The 18,449-nt window shown below is 37.3% G+C and overlaps 1 protein-coding gene across 2 annotated transcripts; it reads right to left on the minus strand.

Moving 5' to 3' along the window:
* Positions 1–2,588: 2,588 nt before the first annotated feature.
* On the minus strand, positions 2,589–18,105 carry mmut (methylmalonyl CoA mutase). 2 transcript variants are annotated; one of them, XM_058613463.1, is made up of 13 exons: positions 17,955–18,105; positions 16,593–17,022; positions 16,056–16,423; positions 15,792–15,949; positions 10,894–11,065; positions 10,537–10,785; positions 10,248–10,359; positions 8,902–9,017; positions 7,502–7,617; positions 6,304–6,435; positions 6,055–6,202; positions 4,717–4,884; positions 2,589–3,599 (listed from the first exon to the last, which is right to left on the minus strand). In XM_058613463.1, exons 2-13 carry the CDS (start codon positions 16,984–16,986, stop codon positions 3,471–3,473), a joined length of 2,262 nt encoding a protein of 753 aa, XP_058469446.1. In that variant the 5' UTR covers positions 16,987–17,022; positions 17,955–18,105; the 3' UTR covers positions 2,589–3,470. The 2 variants fall into 2 exon arrangements, with proteins under 2 accessions (XP_058469446.1, XP_058469447.1); XM_058613464.1 differs by lacking the exon at positions 17,955–18,105 and adding an exon at positions 17,639–17,658.
* Positions 18,106–18,449: the final 344 nt, after the last annotated feature.

Below are 18,449 nucleotides of genomic sequence, written 5' to 3' on the forward strand. Positions count from 1 at the left end.
GTCTAATGGCTTGTTTGAAAGAGACAAAAACATGTAGATAAATCTAATTGTGTGTCATAGGAATATGAGAATGTTTGCATGTATTTTGAATGTATGAGAAAATGTTTGCACTTTTTGTATGTTGGCTTCATATTATTAATCATTAAACTCAAAGAGTTAAGCCTGAGGTTGTTGTTGTTGTTGTTGTTGTTGTTGTTGTTGTCGTCGTTGTTGATTTAAAGCATCGGACCAGAAAGAAAAACAGTCCTTAATGCCTCGCCCTTACACTCAAGCTCGATTGTGCCATTCAAATCCACAAGATAATACTGTTGAACATTAAATGAACTGTATAGCACTTTTTTCACAGGTCAGTACATTAATAAGAAGCAACTCAATATAAAATGGAGTACACGGATGAAACGCTAATAACAATAAAAGTATAAATAATGGAGTAAAAGTAGCAAAGACAAAAGGCAACGTGTAAAACAAAGCAAAAACTGTACTGTACAGGATTGTAAATCAGATATTCAGAAAGGTAAAAGCCAAAGGAATAAAAATGTCTCTAGCTGCTAAATGAAAGAATGACAGAAAAAAGGGACCACAATGATTGAAAAGGATGGTCTCTGGGTTGGTGATTGCCTGACCTCAAGTGTAGATTAAATGCAGCAAAAAATCATGTTACATTATTATTAAGAAGACATGAAAGTAGTCACGACAGATGTTAGTTTTGTAGTGTTCCACGAATAGGTGATTTAAAAAGCCTGTTACACATTTGCTATGCGAGTAAGAGTAGACTAAGCCACTTTCCCCTTTTTCCACAAGATTTTTTTTCAGTCAAGTCGAGCTCAACTCGTCCTGGTGTGAATTTAAAAACAGCAGTTGACAAATTCGTCACAACTCCAGGTTCACTAACAAGCTTGTTCTGGAGCTTTCAGCCATATCACCGTCCTCATTACCGCACCGTGTCTGCTCACTTTCAATGAACATGCGACACTAGTGGGTCATCAGGGACAGGGGATCCTGTGTTCCTTCCATATAGCATTAGGAGAAATTCTCACCTCCGTGGAAACTAATCAAACCCAGGCTGCTAATGAGTCACTGCAAGATACGGTCGACGGTACCAGAACAAACGAGTGTAGCACGGAGAAACAATCCTTAGACTTTGGTTTGACAGCTTTTTTTAAAAGTAGGCTTTGTTCATGATAACATACATCTTTAAAACAAGGGTATGTATGTGATCATTTCAATGGGGAGGAATGAATACAAACATACGTTCTGTGGGAAATGACTGAAACTCACTGTGAATTCCTGTCAGGCACAAACACAGTGGGACCACCTTCAAAAAATTCATATGACTTTATGCAATTCTGACATTTAAGTCCTCTTCCCCATTTGATCTCAGTATCAACACCAGCCAGGACTGAGGGGGACAAAAATGGCACTAATCCAACAAAAAATGTCTTTCATGTCCACGTCAGCATTTGCATACAGGAAAATCCTGCATACTGGGGGTAGAATGTAAAGCGTTAATTCCATACAACATCCTTTTGAGGGTAAAATGAAATAAGCTGCAGTCCTGCTCACCTGAAAATGAAATGTGCCTCATAAATAATAAAAATATTCTCTCCACCTTCACGTGTGCTCACAGTTGACGTCGCTCTAGGCAAATTCTGCGAAAGGCTGAGTACAACAACTTGGACGTATACTTACCTAAGATGCAACAGTAATATTATTATTGCAGTGCAATATGTAAATGATAATACTGAATAGTTTGGACACACATGAAGCAGCTGAAAAGTAGAATGGTTGAGGCTCTAAGAGGCTGTAAACATGATGGTGTGAGTTATGTGTCCCACACTTAGTGGCAATCCACTCCACAGCTGTTCCAATCTTTCTCAGTAAACAACTGGCGGCCTCATGATAGCTCTACAAGAAATATCACAACAACATGATCAGGGGGCATGAAATGAAATTAAACTCAGATCAGATTAAAAGAAGGATGGAAACAGTTGAACTGGCTGACCTAGACCTTTCATAGTTTCCCATTCAAATGAAAAGAATCCTCTCTTTAGCATTTCTTCATGGCACGGCTCTATATGTAAGAATATAAAGCGACAGAAACTGTAATTTCCTGTGGAAGGCAGCATATTGCACCTCTCAGTGAACAACCCGTCGGAAATTAAAAGGACACCACTAGCTTTTGGATTTGAATGATATGATTCAAAGTTGGTCTCATATATTAGCAAACTTAAAAATGTGATTCTCAAGCATAAACCTGGTGTTCTCAGTAGATGTTTTTTTATATGAAATATTAGGAAAAACGTGTGTTAGCGAATAACCATGCAGGGTCCTGGTGTTGTTCAAGTGCAACCGTGCAACCGTTATCTTACTACGGCGTACATTTCCTATGTTTTCCGGATGTGTTCCAATAAAGTGATTGAGAAATAATCATACTGTGTGGTCATTATCTCTCTCTTACAAGTGGGGTTTCAGAACTATTTATTCAGCTCAAGTGTTGAGCTCTAACTCCACATGGCTTTAAATAAGAAGTGAATTTATCCACTCATTTCCAAAAAGGGATTACATATAAAAGAAAAGTGTTATTTACGTTTGAAAGCTCACATACTTTATTATTTTGAACAAAGGGATCAGATTAAAAATACACACATAGAAAAATACAATTCTCACCTATTCTATTAATAAACTGTGATTGCATTATTTTCTCCCTTGACAGAAAACCTGGTTATTAAATGAAGCACGATGCACATCCATGACACAGTAACTTAAAAGACAATAATGGTTTCAAGGAGGTGTTTTCGGTGTTTCTTACATTTATCACACCCTTCTTGACAACTGTGGATTACATACATTATACATTATACAATATTACATTCCAATGTTTACAGTGTCCTCCTTTGTTTTATACTGGATGAAGAGAAATGCTCTGTGTCGCTCGTCTCACATGATTAATGTATTAAACGTAATTTATGGTGTATTCTATACATGTGTCTAACATTCGACCTTTGAGTCATAAATCGTTAAGAAGATACAACTAATGACTATTGTTTTCACTGCAAGTCCAGGCTCCAATTTATATAAAAAAGGTATTTCAGGACTGTTGACAAACAACGCACTTTATACATAATCCTGCATCACAGATAGGAAAAAAACAATTTATTGGGTCATGAAGATGTTCTGCGTGACAGATTCTGTGCGATTTCCTGAATGAAAGAACACTGAACAATGTTTGTGATTTGATTTTTTTTTCCTTGTGAGGTCAAAGCAGATGATCCCAGTAATTACCCAGAATTCAGACACACAGACGGGGAGAATTTGATGTTAATACAAGCATGACATTGCACCAGGTTTTATGGATTTCCAGCCCTCTTCATGCTGTGAGCACACAGTGGGGATTTGAAGATCTTTGTAGAAATCGACGGCTTTTGTTGTTTGTTTTATACTTTGTTTCTTTTGTACTTGTGTTTATGAGTTCACATGGCCTGCCGTATGTTTTCCAGACTCTTCTCAATGCTGTCAATAACCTCCACCGCAGCTTGTGGGATCCTGGTTCCTGGGCCAAAGATGGCACACACACCGCTTTGGTACAAGAAGTCGTAGTCCTGCGAATGTACGCACGCACACACACACACACACACACACACGGAACACAGTTTAAGACCAACTCCAGCTTAAGAGGAATTCCGCTTTTATTATGAGAGGAAAGGGCCGATGGGATTATGCTGTTTATCAAGTGTGCAGAGAAACTATGATTGACATACTGTGAGTATGAGTGTGATAATGATAATTATGTGTCCATAGCACAGCAAGAGGACGATTTCTAGTTATCTGTGTGCTTATCACGCTATGATAATTATGTGTTTTTGTGTCTATACGGTGGCTAGTGGCCATGCTGGAGGCTAGGCTGAAGGAGAATTGATTTCTGTTTCTGATTTCTTATTCAACACTGTGCTGTTTGAATAGTCACTGCTTCTCCAGGAGTAACAATATAAAGATGAGAACATATACATACAGTAATTCAAGGTCAAGCACTGTATAGTGTATAGTACAAGAAATGCGTATAGCTAAAGGTCCACGTGCTATGGTGGCAATATGAATATGACTAACATGCAAGTATGTGGTTAACTGAAATTATCACAAACACAATGTATCAACGGATCAAGAGAAGAAAGTCTTTGATGCCGTCTACCTTAATTATAAAAAACATTAGCTTGCCAAATAGAGATTGCATGTATGATTATAACTGTCCTTGTCAAGAGGGCGGATAGCTGTTGTGCCCCGCAATGCCAAAACAGTCTGGGACAAGCAAATGAAAGAAGAGCAGTTTATTGTCTCATCAAAGATCCCAAAAGACGGCAGAGGTGGATAACTTCATAAAAAAATAAGCATCGAAGATGGAGTGATGGGAACCAACAGGAAACATTCGCCAGAGTAAGACGAGGGAAAGTTTATCAGAAAGTTGAAGATGTGGGGACACTACAGGTCTGAATTATTTTCCATTCTGGCTGTTTTCATACTTGTGAAAAGCACCAGGGGCATTTTAAAAGGTCAGTTCCTTTTTGTCAGGTTCTGTGATATATCACTCGATCTCTGTGGGTTTAAAATGAGCTCTGACAGCACTGGCTTGTTTTCCTGCTACCATGGCGAGGTAAACAAACTGAGTCACGCAACACCCAAAAAAAGGCAAGTTTAGAATAATAATTAAACTCAGAGGTTTACCTGTGGTGGAATGACACCTCCACAGATGACAAGGATGTCTGGCCTGTTGAGCTTCCGTAGTTCCTTGATGAGCTCCGGGACCAGAGTCTTGTGTCCCGCAGCCAGAGTACTGACCCCAACACAGTGAACGTCTGCATCGACCGCCTGCTGGGCCACCTCAGCGGGAGTCTGTCCATCACAAATCAATGCATGGGGGAAAAAAAAAAAACTTCAAGATGACGACGTATAATCACAAACCTGTTTTAGTTTAATATAGTACAATTTCACTCAACAAATACAAACAATTTACTTCAGTCAACCAGTTGAATTGAAGTGAAATATTATATACCTTCAACAAAAAACATTGAATGAATAAATTATGTTTTTGTGACTTAGCAACATCTGTCAAGTTTCCGAGAATAAAGATGTGTTATTTGAAATAATTGGCCAGTTAAAAAATAATAATAATCGGCCAATGCCAATTTTTATAAAATGGCAAATGTCGGTCGATTAATTGGTCTATCTATAATCCTAACAGCGATTACAAATAATGTTCTGTGTTGCCATATTCATTTTCTTAAAATCAGTATCTCTGTCCCATCTGAATAGAAACATAATTCAGTATCAAACACTTGTCTCAAAGCCCTTTTATACCAAGGCTATTTTTGGTACTTTATTGATTCTTCAATGAATCATTGCTAGAGTCTGTGCTCAACACTGAGAATTGTGATGACAAGTGGTTAACAAATTATACCCTCGAGTGAGAAATGGGGAAGTGATGTGTACACTCGTTAATCTACTCATCTACTCAATCTACAACATCATGTGAGGAAGTCAATGGGACCCTAACCCATGACATTTAATTTATGCAGTCTCATAATATCCAGCATCAGAATATGATATTATACTCATATTGGTAAAGTGTAAGCTCCTAAACTCTCTAACAAACAAAGCAAACTAGGTATGTTCCCTTCCCAATCTTAAGTGGGGTAAAGTCGCTATAACTCGACACTCCTCAGTGTTTGTACTCTCTCCCTTCTGTAGCAGCAGAACAGACAGATGCCAGAGGAGTCTCCTCTTCATTCTCTCTAATCTTCAGTTTATTCAGTTTCAGATCAGGTCTCGGTATCAGCAGTTATTCAACAGTAAAAAGATCAGCTCACGATCGGGGGCCAAAAACCCTGATCAGAATGTCCCAACAGCAAACAGATTTTATTAGTGTTATCTTTGCATCATGGAAGTATACATACCATTTATACATATCTAAAAATAAACCAAAATTATCTGTCAACATGTGTGTTTTCTCCATTTAGGCAGCAGATGTTTAGCACCACTATAATAATAATGTGTGACACTGACCTGAAACAGTGGGCCAATGTCCACATCAAAGCCCAGGTCAGCAAATCCTGTGGCGATAACCTTGGCTCCTCTGTCGTGTCCATCCTGTCCCATCTTAGCCACCAGCAGTCGAGGATTCCTGCCCTCGTGCTTCTTAAAATCCGAAACTCTTAAGATATAAAAGGGAAAAAATCTTATGTATATCTGAAACAAAAGCGATCAGTCTGTCCACCACGATCGTCCAGATTGAGATTATTTTTATTGTTTTACCTGTTGTGGGTGAGGGAAATCTCTTCATGCTCCCCAAACTCACTGCGGTAAGCTCCGCTCACCATCCTGGTGCTGGCTTTGTGTTCGCCAAACACTTTCTTCATGGCATCGGTAATTTCACCAACAGAGCATCTGAGGAAAGAAGCAGACACTGTTTTCCTTAATATGTTTTCACAATACATGCATTCATTCATTCATTTGTGCACCACCTTTTGTCTTGAGACTAGTCCCATTTATCACAATGTTACTGCTGCAATGCAGTGATAAAACGGCAATAATCAATTAACTAATCAGTGCAACTTATAAATAACAGGTTGTACTGATAGGATTTAGGTTCTAATAGTCTCAAAATAGCATGAATTCGATTATTGTGAGGGTTGCAGTGCTAGTGATTGTGTTCATACTGTGCCAATGCATTCCACTCGCTGGGCTCTCTGCCCACTTGCTGAGAACCCACATGTTGTTGCATGCATATGTGCTCTTCACACATCAATACACACAGAACACTTCAATCATTACGTATCAAACATCACTACAGGTAAAGAGAAGAGCAGCCAGAGAAACTACCCTACATGCTCTTATGTTCCACCAATCAGCTCAGTTACTGTATTAGTGAGAAGGACCCAAAGTGGGAGACAGAAATGTAAAAATATTTAGCAAAATGATGTTTAATATTTACACATATTACCACTATGATTCATATTTGTACACATCAATGGAAAAACTCAGGCAAATACATGAAAAAGGAATGAGGTGCGACGACCATTGTTGAACTAAAAAAGTAAAATGTAGATTATGGTCTAAGGACTTGAGTGGTGATCTGGAAACCAATCTGGATTCATATTTTTTTATATTTTAAAACAACTGTAAACTTTGTGTGATCGGCAAATGTACTGACACCATGGAAAAATTAACATCATTAACAGAGGTTTTATCTAGTTTAATGAGCTGCTACATGACAACTTCAGTAAAGACATATCGACCACACTGCTAAATATGAAGAAAGAGAGTGTTTGATTTGTCTGTGTGTGACAGAATAAGAGGCATGTGATTACAGAATACTATGAATGGGAACAGTATTTCCCATCTGTAATTGATGTCACAAGTCATCTGATGTCCCTCATCATTTCCTCACCTTGATGAAGGGTCAAATAAAAACAGGATAAAAAAGAAGCTGAGTGACAATGTGCAGTCTGACCTTGCTCGAGCTGCCTCCACAGCCAGCGCTAAAAGGTTACCCTCTCTGGTTCGAGCACATTCCTCAATGGCTGCCAGGCACTTCTTTGCTGTCTCGGGATCACGATTTTCCCTCACCTAAAACAAAGGAGAGTAATGTATAATTATTACAGAAAATATAAACATAGACCTCGACTTAAAACCTAGAGCTGAGGAAAAAATGGCCTACATTTTAAACCCAAAGTCACCCTGCTGTCTTTCTGTGTATCTGCCATACAACTGTGTACAGTATAGCCCACAGTAAGTCCCCCGAGATACTGGACACAATGAGACTTTAACTGATGTCCCATGCATTATTATACATTATACAAACATATCAAACACTGTCGGTATGATGAAGCATATGTCCAGCTTGCCATGAGTCCAATTCTACATTCAGATTTGCAGTATCAGTTATTTTTCAACTGAACTGAAGCCTCTTGAATCATATCAAATTGTTGCTTCAACTCTTCTGGAGTGTCTAGACCCTGGAAGACTTTGATACCATCACAGAATTAATTTATTTCCTTATCCAGGCATATTGCAGTAATATCCTACAGCTTCGGCACTTCATCGTCTGCCTCCTCGTCAGTGTCACACAAACAAAAGCAACTTGGCAACTTGTGCATTTGTACAAAGGTCAACGACACATCATTTGCTTCAAACATACACATTATACTTAATACTGGAGTATTATATAATACTGGAAGTCATGCGGCATTTCATTGTACCTGTTGTGTCAGATGCCCTTCGAAGGTAATGACATTTTCATACAAACTGACCTTTCAGCAAATGCAGTGAGCCCAACATACTCAACTTAAATGAAGTGACAGATGTAACTTGTATGTCACACTTGGTTAGAGACCATGTCAGCATCAGGGGTCACGTTAACCGAATATTTTCCGTCATTGACCGTTTTTTTAAAACGGTGACGGAAAAATCTGAGAGCCATCATTTTGACAGATTGCAATTCACACCCCTAAAAACTATGTTGATAAAAGAGGTGAAAAAAGAGGGATAGATGCAGATGAAGGACAAACTCAGCCCTTGGCCTCAGCGGCAGTAAGGAGGTTAGGTGAGTTCAGTGGGAGCGGGAGTTCTCCTGGCTGAGGAGGGCAGATAGAAAAATGTTGTGCGACAAAATAAAGATTCCCATCGGAGAATCTTTGTATGTACAGACAAAAAGAAACAACTGTCATTCTTATTGATTCTTGGTAGATGAGTCAACAACTGAAGCTGGCAATATCATATAAAATGTACAATGCACAGAGTGTATGGCCATCATTGTTTTACCTTTAATTCCATTTGAGGTTACCATTCAAAAACAACTTGAAAAATTCAACGGACATTTATCTTTGAGGGCATTCTCAATGAAACACTGACCTTTTTCAGTTTTGCAATCTGTTTCTCACGTACAACAGTGTTATCTATGGCCAGCACTTCCACACTCTCCTCTTTTTCCAGGCGGTACTTGTTCACACCAACAATGACTTCCGATCCTGAAAAGAAAAGGACAGAAGGTGTGCTGGTGCATGATTTAGCAAGAAAGACGGCGAGAACAAACTCTGACCTATCTTAAATAGGTCCCTGAATGCATCTTTACTAATAGCAACTTTTTTTCAACAAGATAGTATACAGATAACTTATATAATAACAGTGAAAACAAATAGAACTCAAATTCAGGTATGTAACTGACAAAGTTACAGTTATCAGATAAACAACAAGATTATTTATCAACACTCTACTTGATTACTATTACTTAGGCTCTCAGTTTTTGAATTTCCTGAGAACAAAAATGCCCATACTGATGTAAAAAGAACGATCTAAAGCTGAATTTAAGCAATATACTGATTTAACGAAGGTGTGTGAACACTGCAGTAGAATGTAACGTCGTTTCCTTCTACTTTTGTTCTCCAGTAAATTAAAATGAAGGCAACAATTTACTGCATTTTAGTGACAAGCTCTGCGTGTAGCTTCAACAACTCATCAACACAAGTGTTAACTCAACACATACAGTACAGTAGACTTAAATTAGCAAATATGTGCTTTTTTTATTAAGGATTTTCATAGAAACACGTGAATGATTCTCAGGTCAGAAAATCCAGAACATGAAGAGTCCTTGAATACAAGGCCAATTTTGGAGTGCGGGGGGGAATGGCAGCAGTGAGGACGTCACTGTCAGAATCAATCAGAAACCCAATGAATAACAATGAAAGAAGTTGTCAAGGGGATTAAAGAGAGAAGATCCCCAGTTCATGAAGGTTCTGCTTGGCTAAATCTCAATCATTTCTGGTAATATGGGTCAAAGATAAAAGTAATTTTCACAGACACACTGCAGATCCTTAGATAAACTCCATGACAGACTGTAAATACAGTGCATCACACAACACATAAATACACATGGTCAACTGGATTCAAGTTTTGTTAGTTGCTTCTTTAAAAACAAAATCATTTATAGAAAAGGTCACTGGCCACAGGTTTAAAGTTTAGCTGATTAGATCATTTAATATTGTGTTGACACCAAAGGGTTTTAAAGGGTAGGAACCAACCCATCCAAAGTAGCGTGGAAAAGTCAGAGCCATGTTATACCACTTTAGCCAAATAAAGACTATAACAATCTCAAATGTTGTCTGTTGAGTTTTCAAAGCAGGAATATAATTTACCCACATACTAGTGTGCAGACAGGATGAAAGATTAAGAGGTTTTAAGGGTTTGTATTCATACAGTACCTGAGTCAATGCGGGCCTGTCTGCGTGCTGCGCATTCCTCAATCCGAAGTTTTGGAATACCCTCTGCCACAGCCTTGGCCATGCCTCCCATATCCTCAATGTCTTTAATGAACTACACAAAGGACAACACATCAATGATGACTGATTAACTTGACAAATATATATTATATATATACACATATACACATATATATATATATATATATATATATATATATATTCTAAGAAAGGATTACAAGAGATAAACAAGAGATAAATTAGCACTTGTCTTTTTAACCACATGGCAAACCTTCAGGGCTGTATTGTAGACATCGTCTGTGAGAGACTCCATCATGTGTGAGCCGCCCCAGGGATCAGCGACTTTGGGAATGCCTGATTCCTCCTGGATGATGATCTGGGTGTTCCTAGCAATGCGAGCGCTCTTCACTGTGGGCAATCCCAGGGCTTCATCGAAGGAGTTGGTGTGGAGTGACTGTGTGCCGCCGAACACAGCTGCCATGCCCTCAATCACAGTCCGGACAACATTGTTGTATGGATCCTAAGAGGAGCCATAGTGGAAAGTTGTCAAATAAATGGACAATAATTGCAAGTTTTAAATTTGATTCAGACATTTTCTCGATGTCCTTTTAATGACGTATATATTTACTTGTTCAGTGAGAGACCAGCCTGAGGTCTGGCAGTGTGTGCGGAGGAGAAGAGACTTTGCATTCTTGGGCTGGAAGTTGTCTTGAATGAGCGTGGCCCATAGCCTCCTGGCGGCCCTCAGCTTCGCGATTTCCATGTAGAAATTCATCCCAATACCCCAGAAGAATGATAGCCTGTTAACACAAGTCCAAGAAGACAAAAACGATGTTATTGTAATGGACTGATTCATTGCAACTGATGTGAATTGTGAACAAAAAATTTTCCAAGGCTCTTTTGTAGAAATACCAGACACTTTAAGGACGGTCAGGTGCTTATAAGGAAGGACCTATAAGGAAGAGCAGCTTTTGGCTTAACATCATGTTATAGATGATCAATGTCAGTACCCTAACAACAAGTCAGTGACATCCATGATCATGAATAGCTGCTCATACCTTATTAAAAGACAATGGAATGCTACCAGTGGAATACAACAGAACCAATATGGTCATCAATCGGACAAATACCTTTTTGTTTGTAGTTATTATAATGATACCCAGTTTAATGACTTGTGTGTTTCTATGCCTCCAAATATATTCTCTACTTTTCATCTGAATATAAGAAGTCTTTCCAGCAACTATGACAAATTCATGCATTATCTATCTACACTTAATCATGATTTTTCTGTTATTGCTTTATCAGAAACATGGCTTACAGAGGACTCTAGAGACATTTTTAAATTACCTAAATACAATTCGGTTCACTGTGTAAGAGAGAATAGATCTAGAGGCGGAGTATCTTTGTTCATCAATGATGTTTATGAATTTAAAATCAGGGATGATCTCTCTCTAAAGTCTGATGGGGCTGAGGTGGAATCCGTTTTTGTAGAGCTCTCTGGTGTCTCTGGTGGAAAGAATATTGTTGTTGGTGTTATTTATCGCCCACCTGACTCAATCATCAAAGATTTCAATGAAAGTTTGTCAAATTCTCTTGATCTGATAAACAATGAGGATAAACTCTGTTACATTTTAGGAGATTTCAATATAAATCTTTTTAAATATAAATCAGATACCCTTACTGGTGACTTTCTTAATATTCTGTATTCTAGTTACTTTTTCCCTCTTATTCATAAATCTACACGAGTTAAAGAAAATTCAGCAACCTTGATTGATAATATTTTAACTAACTCATTGAGTGAAGGAATGAAATCTGGGGTCTTGTATCTAGATTTGTCAGACCATTTTCCTATTTTCCAGTACTCTTTAATCAAGAGTCTAAATAGAGCTAAACATACCAAGAAAACAATGTACAAAAGAATTATGAGCAAGTCAAATATTTCAAAATTTAAAGACAAGCTTACCAGTATTTCATGGGATGACCTTTATGAGGAAAATAATGCTGAGTGTGCATACAAATATTTTATGAAAGTTATTAGTTTTAGCTTTGATGAATGTTTCCCAATCGGAAGTTCTACCAGGAAATACAGTCAAGATTCAAATAAGCCCTGGTTTACAGCTGATTTGTTGAAATTGTTGAGGAAAAAGAATAAACTATACAGAAAATACCTCTCAAATCTCACTCCCCTTAGCCATTGCGTTTATAAATCCTATAGAAATAAATATATTCATTCCATTAGATCTGCAAAAAAGAAATATTATAGTGAAAAATTTAATAGATGTTCAAACAATATCAAAACCACATGGAAAGTGATAAATCAGCTGTTGCAAAGAGAAAAAACTGCCCCAGAGCTACCTTCTGTCTTTTTGGATGGTGAACATTCTCTTAAAAATCCATTTGATATAGCTCAAAAATTTAATGACTTTTTTGTCAATATTGGTTATGAATTAGCTAATAAAATATCTGTATGCCATGGTAACCCACTGGATTTTATCCCTAGACAGTTTCCTATTATTTCTTATTTTGAGTCCCCTGATATTCAAGAAATAAGTGACATAATTGATGAACTAAAAATATCTTCAGCCGGTCATGACAACATTACTCCATTCCTTGTCAAACAGGTGAAACAGTCAATACTGCAGCCACTTGCTCACATATTTTCTCTGTCTATGAAAACAGGTGTTGTACCAGAGGATTTAAAAGTTGCCAAAGTGATCCCTCTGTTTAAAGCTGATGATCCTTGTTGTTTTAATAATTATAGACCCATATCTATTTTGCCATGTTTTTCAAAAATATTAGAAAAAATTATTTACAAGAGGATTCTTTCTCATTTAGATTCTAATTTAATTCTTTACAAACACCAGTATGGTTTCCGGAAAAAACACTCCACTTATATGGCTCTGCTTCACCTGATTGACAAAGTTACTTCTGCACTTGAAAATAATGAATTTACCTGTAGTATTTTCCTAGACTTTTCAAAAGCTTTTGATACAGTTAACCATCATATTTTACTTGAAAAGATGTATAAATACGGTTTTCATGATACTACACACAAATGGTTAAAAAATTATGTTTCCAACAGAAGTCAGTATGTTTGTGTTAAGGGTTGCTATTCTAACAAGGCCAGACTACTCTGTGGGGTTCCGCAGGGATCCATTCTGGGACCATTATTGTTTCTTATATACATTAATGATTTGTCTAATGTCTCTAATATCCTTTCTCCAATAATGTTTGCAGATGACACAACTCTTGTTCTTTCTCATTCAAATTTCAGTTCACTGATTAAGGATGCAAATGTTGGTTTAACTGCCTACGCTACCTGGTTCAGACTAAACAAATTATCTTTGAATATAAAAAAATCTAACTTTATCATTTTCAGTGGTAAAAAATCATATTCTAAGGATTTATCTAAAATTTCAATTGAGTCTGTTGAGATCCCTCAAGTGTCATCTACAAGATTCCTGGGAATCATTGTTGATGAGAGTTTGAGCTGGAAAGAACAAACTGACTGGGTTAGTAGAAAAATAAATAAATCTATTGGTATAATTAGAAGGATCAGTCAGCTTGTCACCACAAACTGTCAACAGATTCTATATTACAGTTTAATTTATCCCTATCTTTCATATTGTAATATAGTTTGGGCAAGTACTTTTTCCAGTACTCTCAACAAAATTTTGGTCCTCCAGAAACGTTTTGTTAGAATTGCAACTCGATCAGAGTCACATACACCATCTGCTCCTTTATTTCAAAAACTACAAATTCTTACTATTTTTAACATTAATATTTTTCAAATATGTGTTTTTATGTATAACATACAGTCAAGTGAAGGGAATATTCCTGAGCATTTCAAGACGTATTTTAAAACAAATTCACAGGTTCATTCCTACTCAACTCGTCAATCCTCAGATTTTCATCTTCCGAAATTTCTTACCTGCAGAGGTCAATTTTCAATAAGATTTAGGGGTACTAAATTGTGGAATGACTATTCCCATCTGGCAAAAAACTGTTCCACAAAATTATACAAAAGACACTTAAAAGATTATTTAACGGTTGTTTTGTAATTTGCTTTCTTTCATGTGTTGTTGTTCATATCTCTGTGTCTTATTTTTGGTTCACACATGCCAAAGAAATCAATAATTTAGGGGTATAAACCAATATTTCCCTCATGGAGACACACACATAGATTCACACTCGCATACATTACACACTCATACTTTTGTTTTTACATTAATGTTTGTTTGTTTTTATTATTGGTTTGTTTTTTGTTATTATATATAATTTGTGATTATTAGTTTGTTGTCACTTTTATATAGTTAGATGATTCTTTTGTATGTTAATTTTGTGTTTTTCTTTTAAATATTGTCAAATTTCAACATTATTTAGGTAGAGGCTTCAAATAAGCCCACTAGGCTTTCTGCCTCTTCCTGCACTGTATGTTACTTTGTATTATTTGTCAATCTTATATTTTTCTTTTTAACTGTGCAAAATAAAAATAAACAAATAAACAAAATAAGCTGTACAATAAAGTTTTCTTTTCTTTTTATTTGAAGAAGAAAACTTCCAACGTTCACACAATGCCAATACACTGAAAGTCCAACAGTATGACACTGTGACGTCATTACAGTCTTTGTGCAAACCCAAAGGCAAGCATCATTATTAAATCGAAGAAATGTCATTACAATTGGCTGTAGAGATAGCAGCTTAGGGTGGAAAACGTCCATTTCACATGGATGAGTGACATGTTTAAATTGATTGAGACCGTCTCAGTCTGTGAGGCTCAGGAAAGAGGTCAAGCTGAATAAACCAAGAGGTTCCTCAGAGCAGCATGTAACTGTTATTAGGTAAGAAATTGAAAAGCAGTCAGTGCAGGGGCTGAATGGTATGTGAAAAGGACATAATGGAAGTAAGATGTAATGGACAGGAAAGGACTGAGGACGGTGCTGAGGTGAAATACTGTAATTATGCTACTGACAAAAAAAGTATTTTTATAGAACATCAACTCCACAGAAAATGGAACCAAAAAGATTTACATGTACATACACATATACATGCACATACATATATACATGATTTTACTACACATATATTACTGTTACATATAACAGTAATGGTATGTCTGCTGTTCACAAGTTACAGTGTAATCCAACATATTACTACTGTTTCAAGTATACGTCCTTGTTTTTATTGGGAAAATACACTAGATGTAATTACCATGTGGGGTTTATCAAAAAGTAATATAACAAGTAGTGCAAGGAATTATATTACATTATATGATATTATATTATGTTAGACACTTTGCATCTGACTTAAGCCTTATGCTAGTTCAATCTGCAAGTCCCATCTGCTGGTTCAACAAATAAAGGCAATGTTATTTGTTTGCCAGTTAAATGCCACTTAATATGCAATGCTCAAACATACGCAGTGTTTATGAAATATTCCACAGTGAAAATCACCACAGATGGCATAGCTTTATTTATGTAGGTTCTATTTATACACTATATAATGTGTGTGTGTTGGGGATTGTACCTTGGGGCAAACTCATCGATGTTTAAGCCCGCTTTCAGGCCTGTGCGGCAGTACTCAAGGCCGTCAGCAATGGTGTAGGCCACTTCCAGGATGGCATCAGCTCCAGCCTCCTGAAGATGGTATCCACTGATGGATATTGAGTTGAACTTAGGCATGTGCTGTGAACGTGATCAAGTTAGTAAATCAAAACACTTCTTGACTTACAGTTTTCCAATACAGTTCAATTAAATGCAAATGAAGAGGTAACACTCAGCATGTACATACCTTGGAGGTGTAGGCAAAGATGTCTGCAATGGCATGCATAGAAGGTTCCGGGGGGAAAATATAGGTGTTGCGTACCATGAACTCCTTCAAAATGTCATTCTGAATTGTGCCTGTTAGCTTGGCTTTGGGCACATCCTGCTCCTCTCCAGCCACAATAAACATAGCCAACACAGGAATAACTGCCCCATTCATTGTCATTGAAACAGACATCTTCTCCAGTGGTATTCCATCAAAAAGCAACTTCATGTCCTCAACTGTATCTATGGCAACTCCAGCCATGCCAACGTCTCCGTGGACACGGGGGTTATCTGAATCATAACCACGGTGTGTTGGGAGGTCAAAGGCCACAGAAAGACCCTGCTGTCCAGCTGAAAGGCAAGAGTGGATAAGCAGTCAAACTGATGAGGCCAATGTGCACATTAAACACAGCAAATAAAACACATACAGGCCGTTTTAGTTGCATTACCACAACAACTGGAATAGCATAACATCACTGAAATATTTACAGAGACAATAGCAGAGAATGATTAAATCTACCTTTAATGTTATCTTTATAGAACTTGTTGCTTTCCTCCACAGTGCTAAAGCCAGCATACTGCCTGATAGTCCATGGTCTGTATGTGTACATAGTGGGATAGGGTCCTCTAGTATATGGAAACACTCCTGGCAATTCATCAGCACCAGCAGCTGAGTCTACTTTAGTGTATACAGGCTTGATGTTGATACCCTCTGGCGTGTGCCAGATCAGGTCCTCTGGGTTCTTCCCTTTGAGCTGTTTCTTAGCCAGACTGGCCCATTCTGAATGCAGCTCAGCCTGGTCCTGCCTTGGTGTGGAATTGTGGATCAAACAGCGGTGCACCTGGCCTGAGACAGAAGCTCTAACCAGGCGCCGCGCAGCAAGTGCTGCACACGCTCTCCGTGCTGTCAGCATACTTCGTGTTGGCTCAGTCAGACGCACATGGATCACCTGTGAAAGTACATGTTTTGTTTGTTATTGGTAATATAATGCACCTGGACATATAAAGGAGAAAATGGCACAACCAACAAGAGAGAAATTCCAGTGTTGTTTCCCTGCTCACAAACACCCTCTACAGTTTATTTTGAAGGTTAAATGTATTATAATAAGTATTATTTATGAATAATACTTATAATAATAATAATAATTTAATTGATACAGAACTTTTCAAAACAAGGTTACAAAGTGCTTTACAAAATGACAATAGAAAAAATTGAGAAACATCCTGAAAACCAGTAGATTACTATTTAAAAATATAAAACTGTGACCAAATTAAAGCTCACGTAAAAACAAATTAAGTAAGTAAAATAAGTTTTAACTTTTAAATCAACTATTTAACATGACAACATGACATGACTTGAAATAGTCAAACCGTCACTGAGTGTGGCGCTATTTACATTACGGTGCGGTAACTTTTAACAACTGGAGAAACCTACAAATACAACTTAATCTAAGAACTGATTCGATTTCACTATAACCGTGGGCATAACTCATAGACGTTTGTCATGTTTAACATTACACAGTGTTAAAGTGACGCTTCACGGATGACACTGGAAATTAAAGCTACCTTTTAGCGGTGTGCCTCGATGAGCAAACAGTGACAACAAACAAGGAAAAACACGAACGCGATTTTAGGACGACACAACGGAAGACAGTGATTAAAACTATACTAATGCTTGGTTAAAGGGATAAAACTTGCAGGTTCATGTTAGAAAACACCTGTGTATCATTTTGTTTTGACTAGCTGCTAAGCAATTGCTAGCTAACAACAGCCGTTGGTGTGCTGGAGGTTTCAGCACGAGGAACCAAAACAAAGGCTGTAAACATGACAATCGCTTATTTTATGGCGCTTGTTCTAACACATTTTAGGATATTTTTCTGACCTTGTCGTCGGTTATGTTCTTTTGGAATGACAATAGGCGTGTGTCCGTTTACCCAATGGAGTTTCGTGACATTAAGAGTCGGCCAATAGCGAGTTACATTCAGAGGAACGACTTTCTTCGACCTGCGACACCGGAAGTAAACTCAACAACAGCAAAGATTGTTGACTCTTGTAGAGATAACCTATGTTCACCACTACACTACATTTGCACGATAACGTGATATAACTTATTACTTTGGAGTAAATGGTAACGTGTTTTGCTATTCGGTATGTATGGCAATGTTTGTTCAAATACCCTGTGTACGTTTGTAGGTCTATATATTTTTGTAAACGAATTTTTTTTTCTTTAGTCATTGTTCATCATTTATTGATTATATTTATTTTCTTTTTCATATGCTGATCAATTTTCCAATTAAAAAGTGAGAATATTGGACTTTTAACTCAAATTTCTCAAACAGTGTACAGTAAAAAATGTCTGTATGCTATTTTTTGTTAC

The sequence above is a fragment of the Solea solea genome, chromosome 17, assembly GCF_958295425.1.
Source record: "Solea solea chromosome 17, fSolSol10.1, whole genome shotgun sequence".
NCBI classification, from domain to species: Eukaryota; Metazoa; Chordata; class Actinopteri; order Pleuronectiformes; family Soleidae; genus Solea; species Solea solea.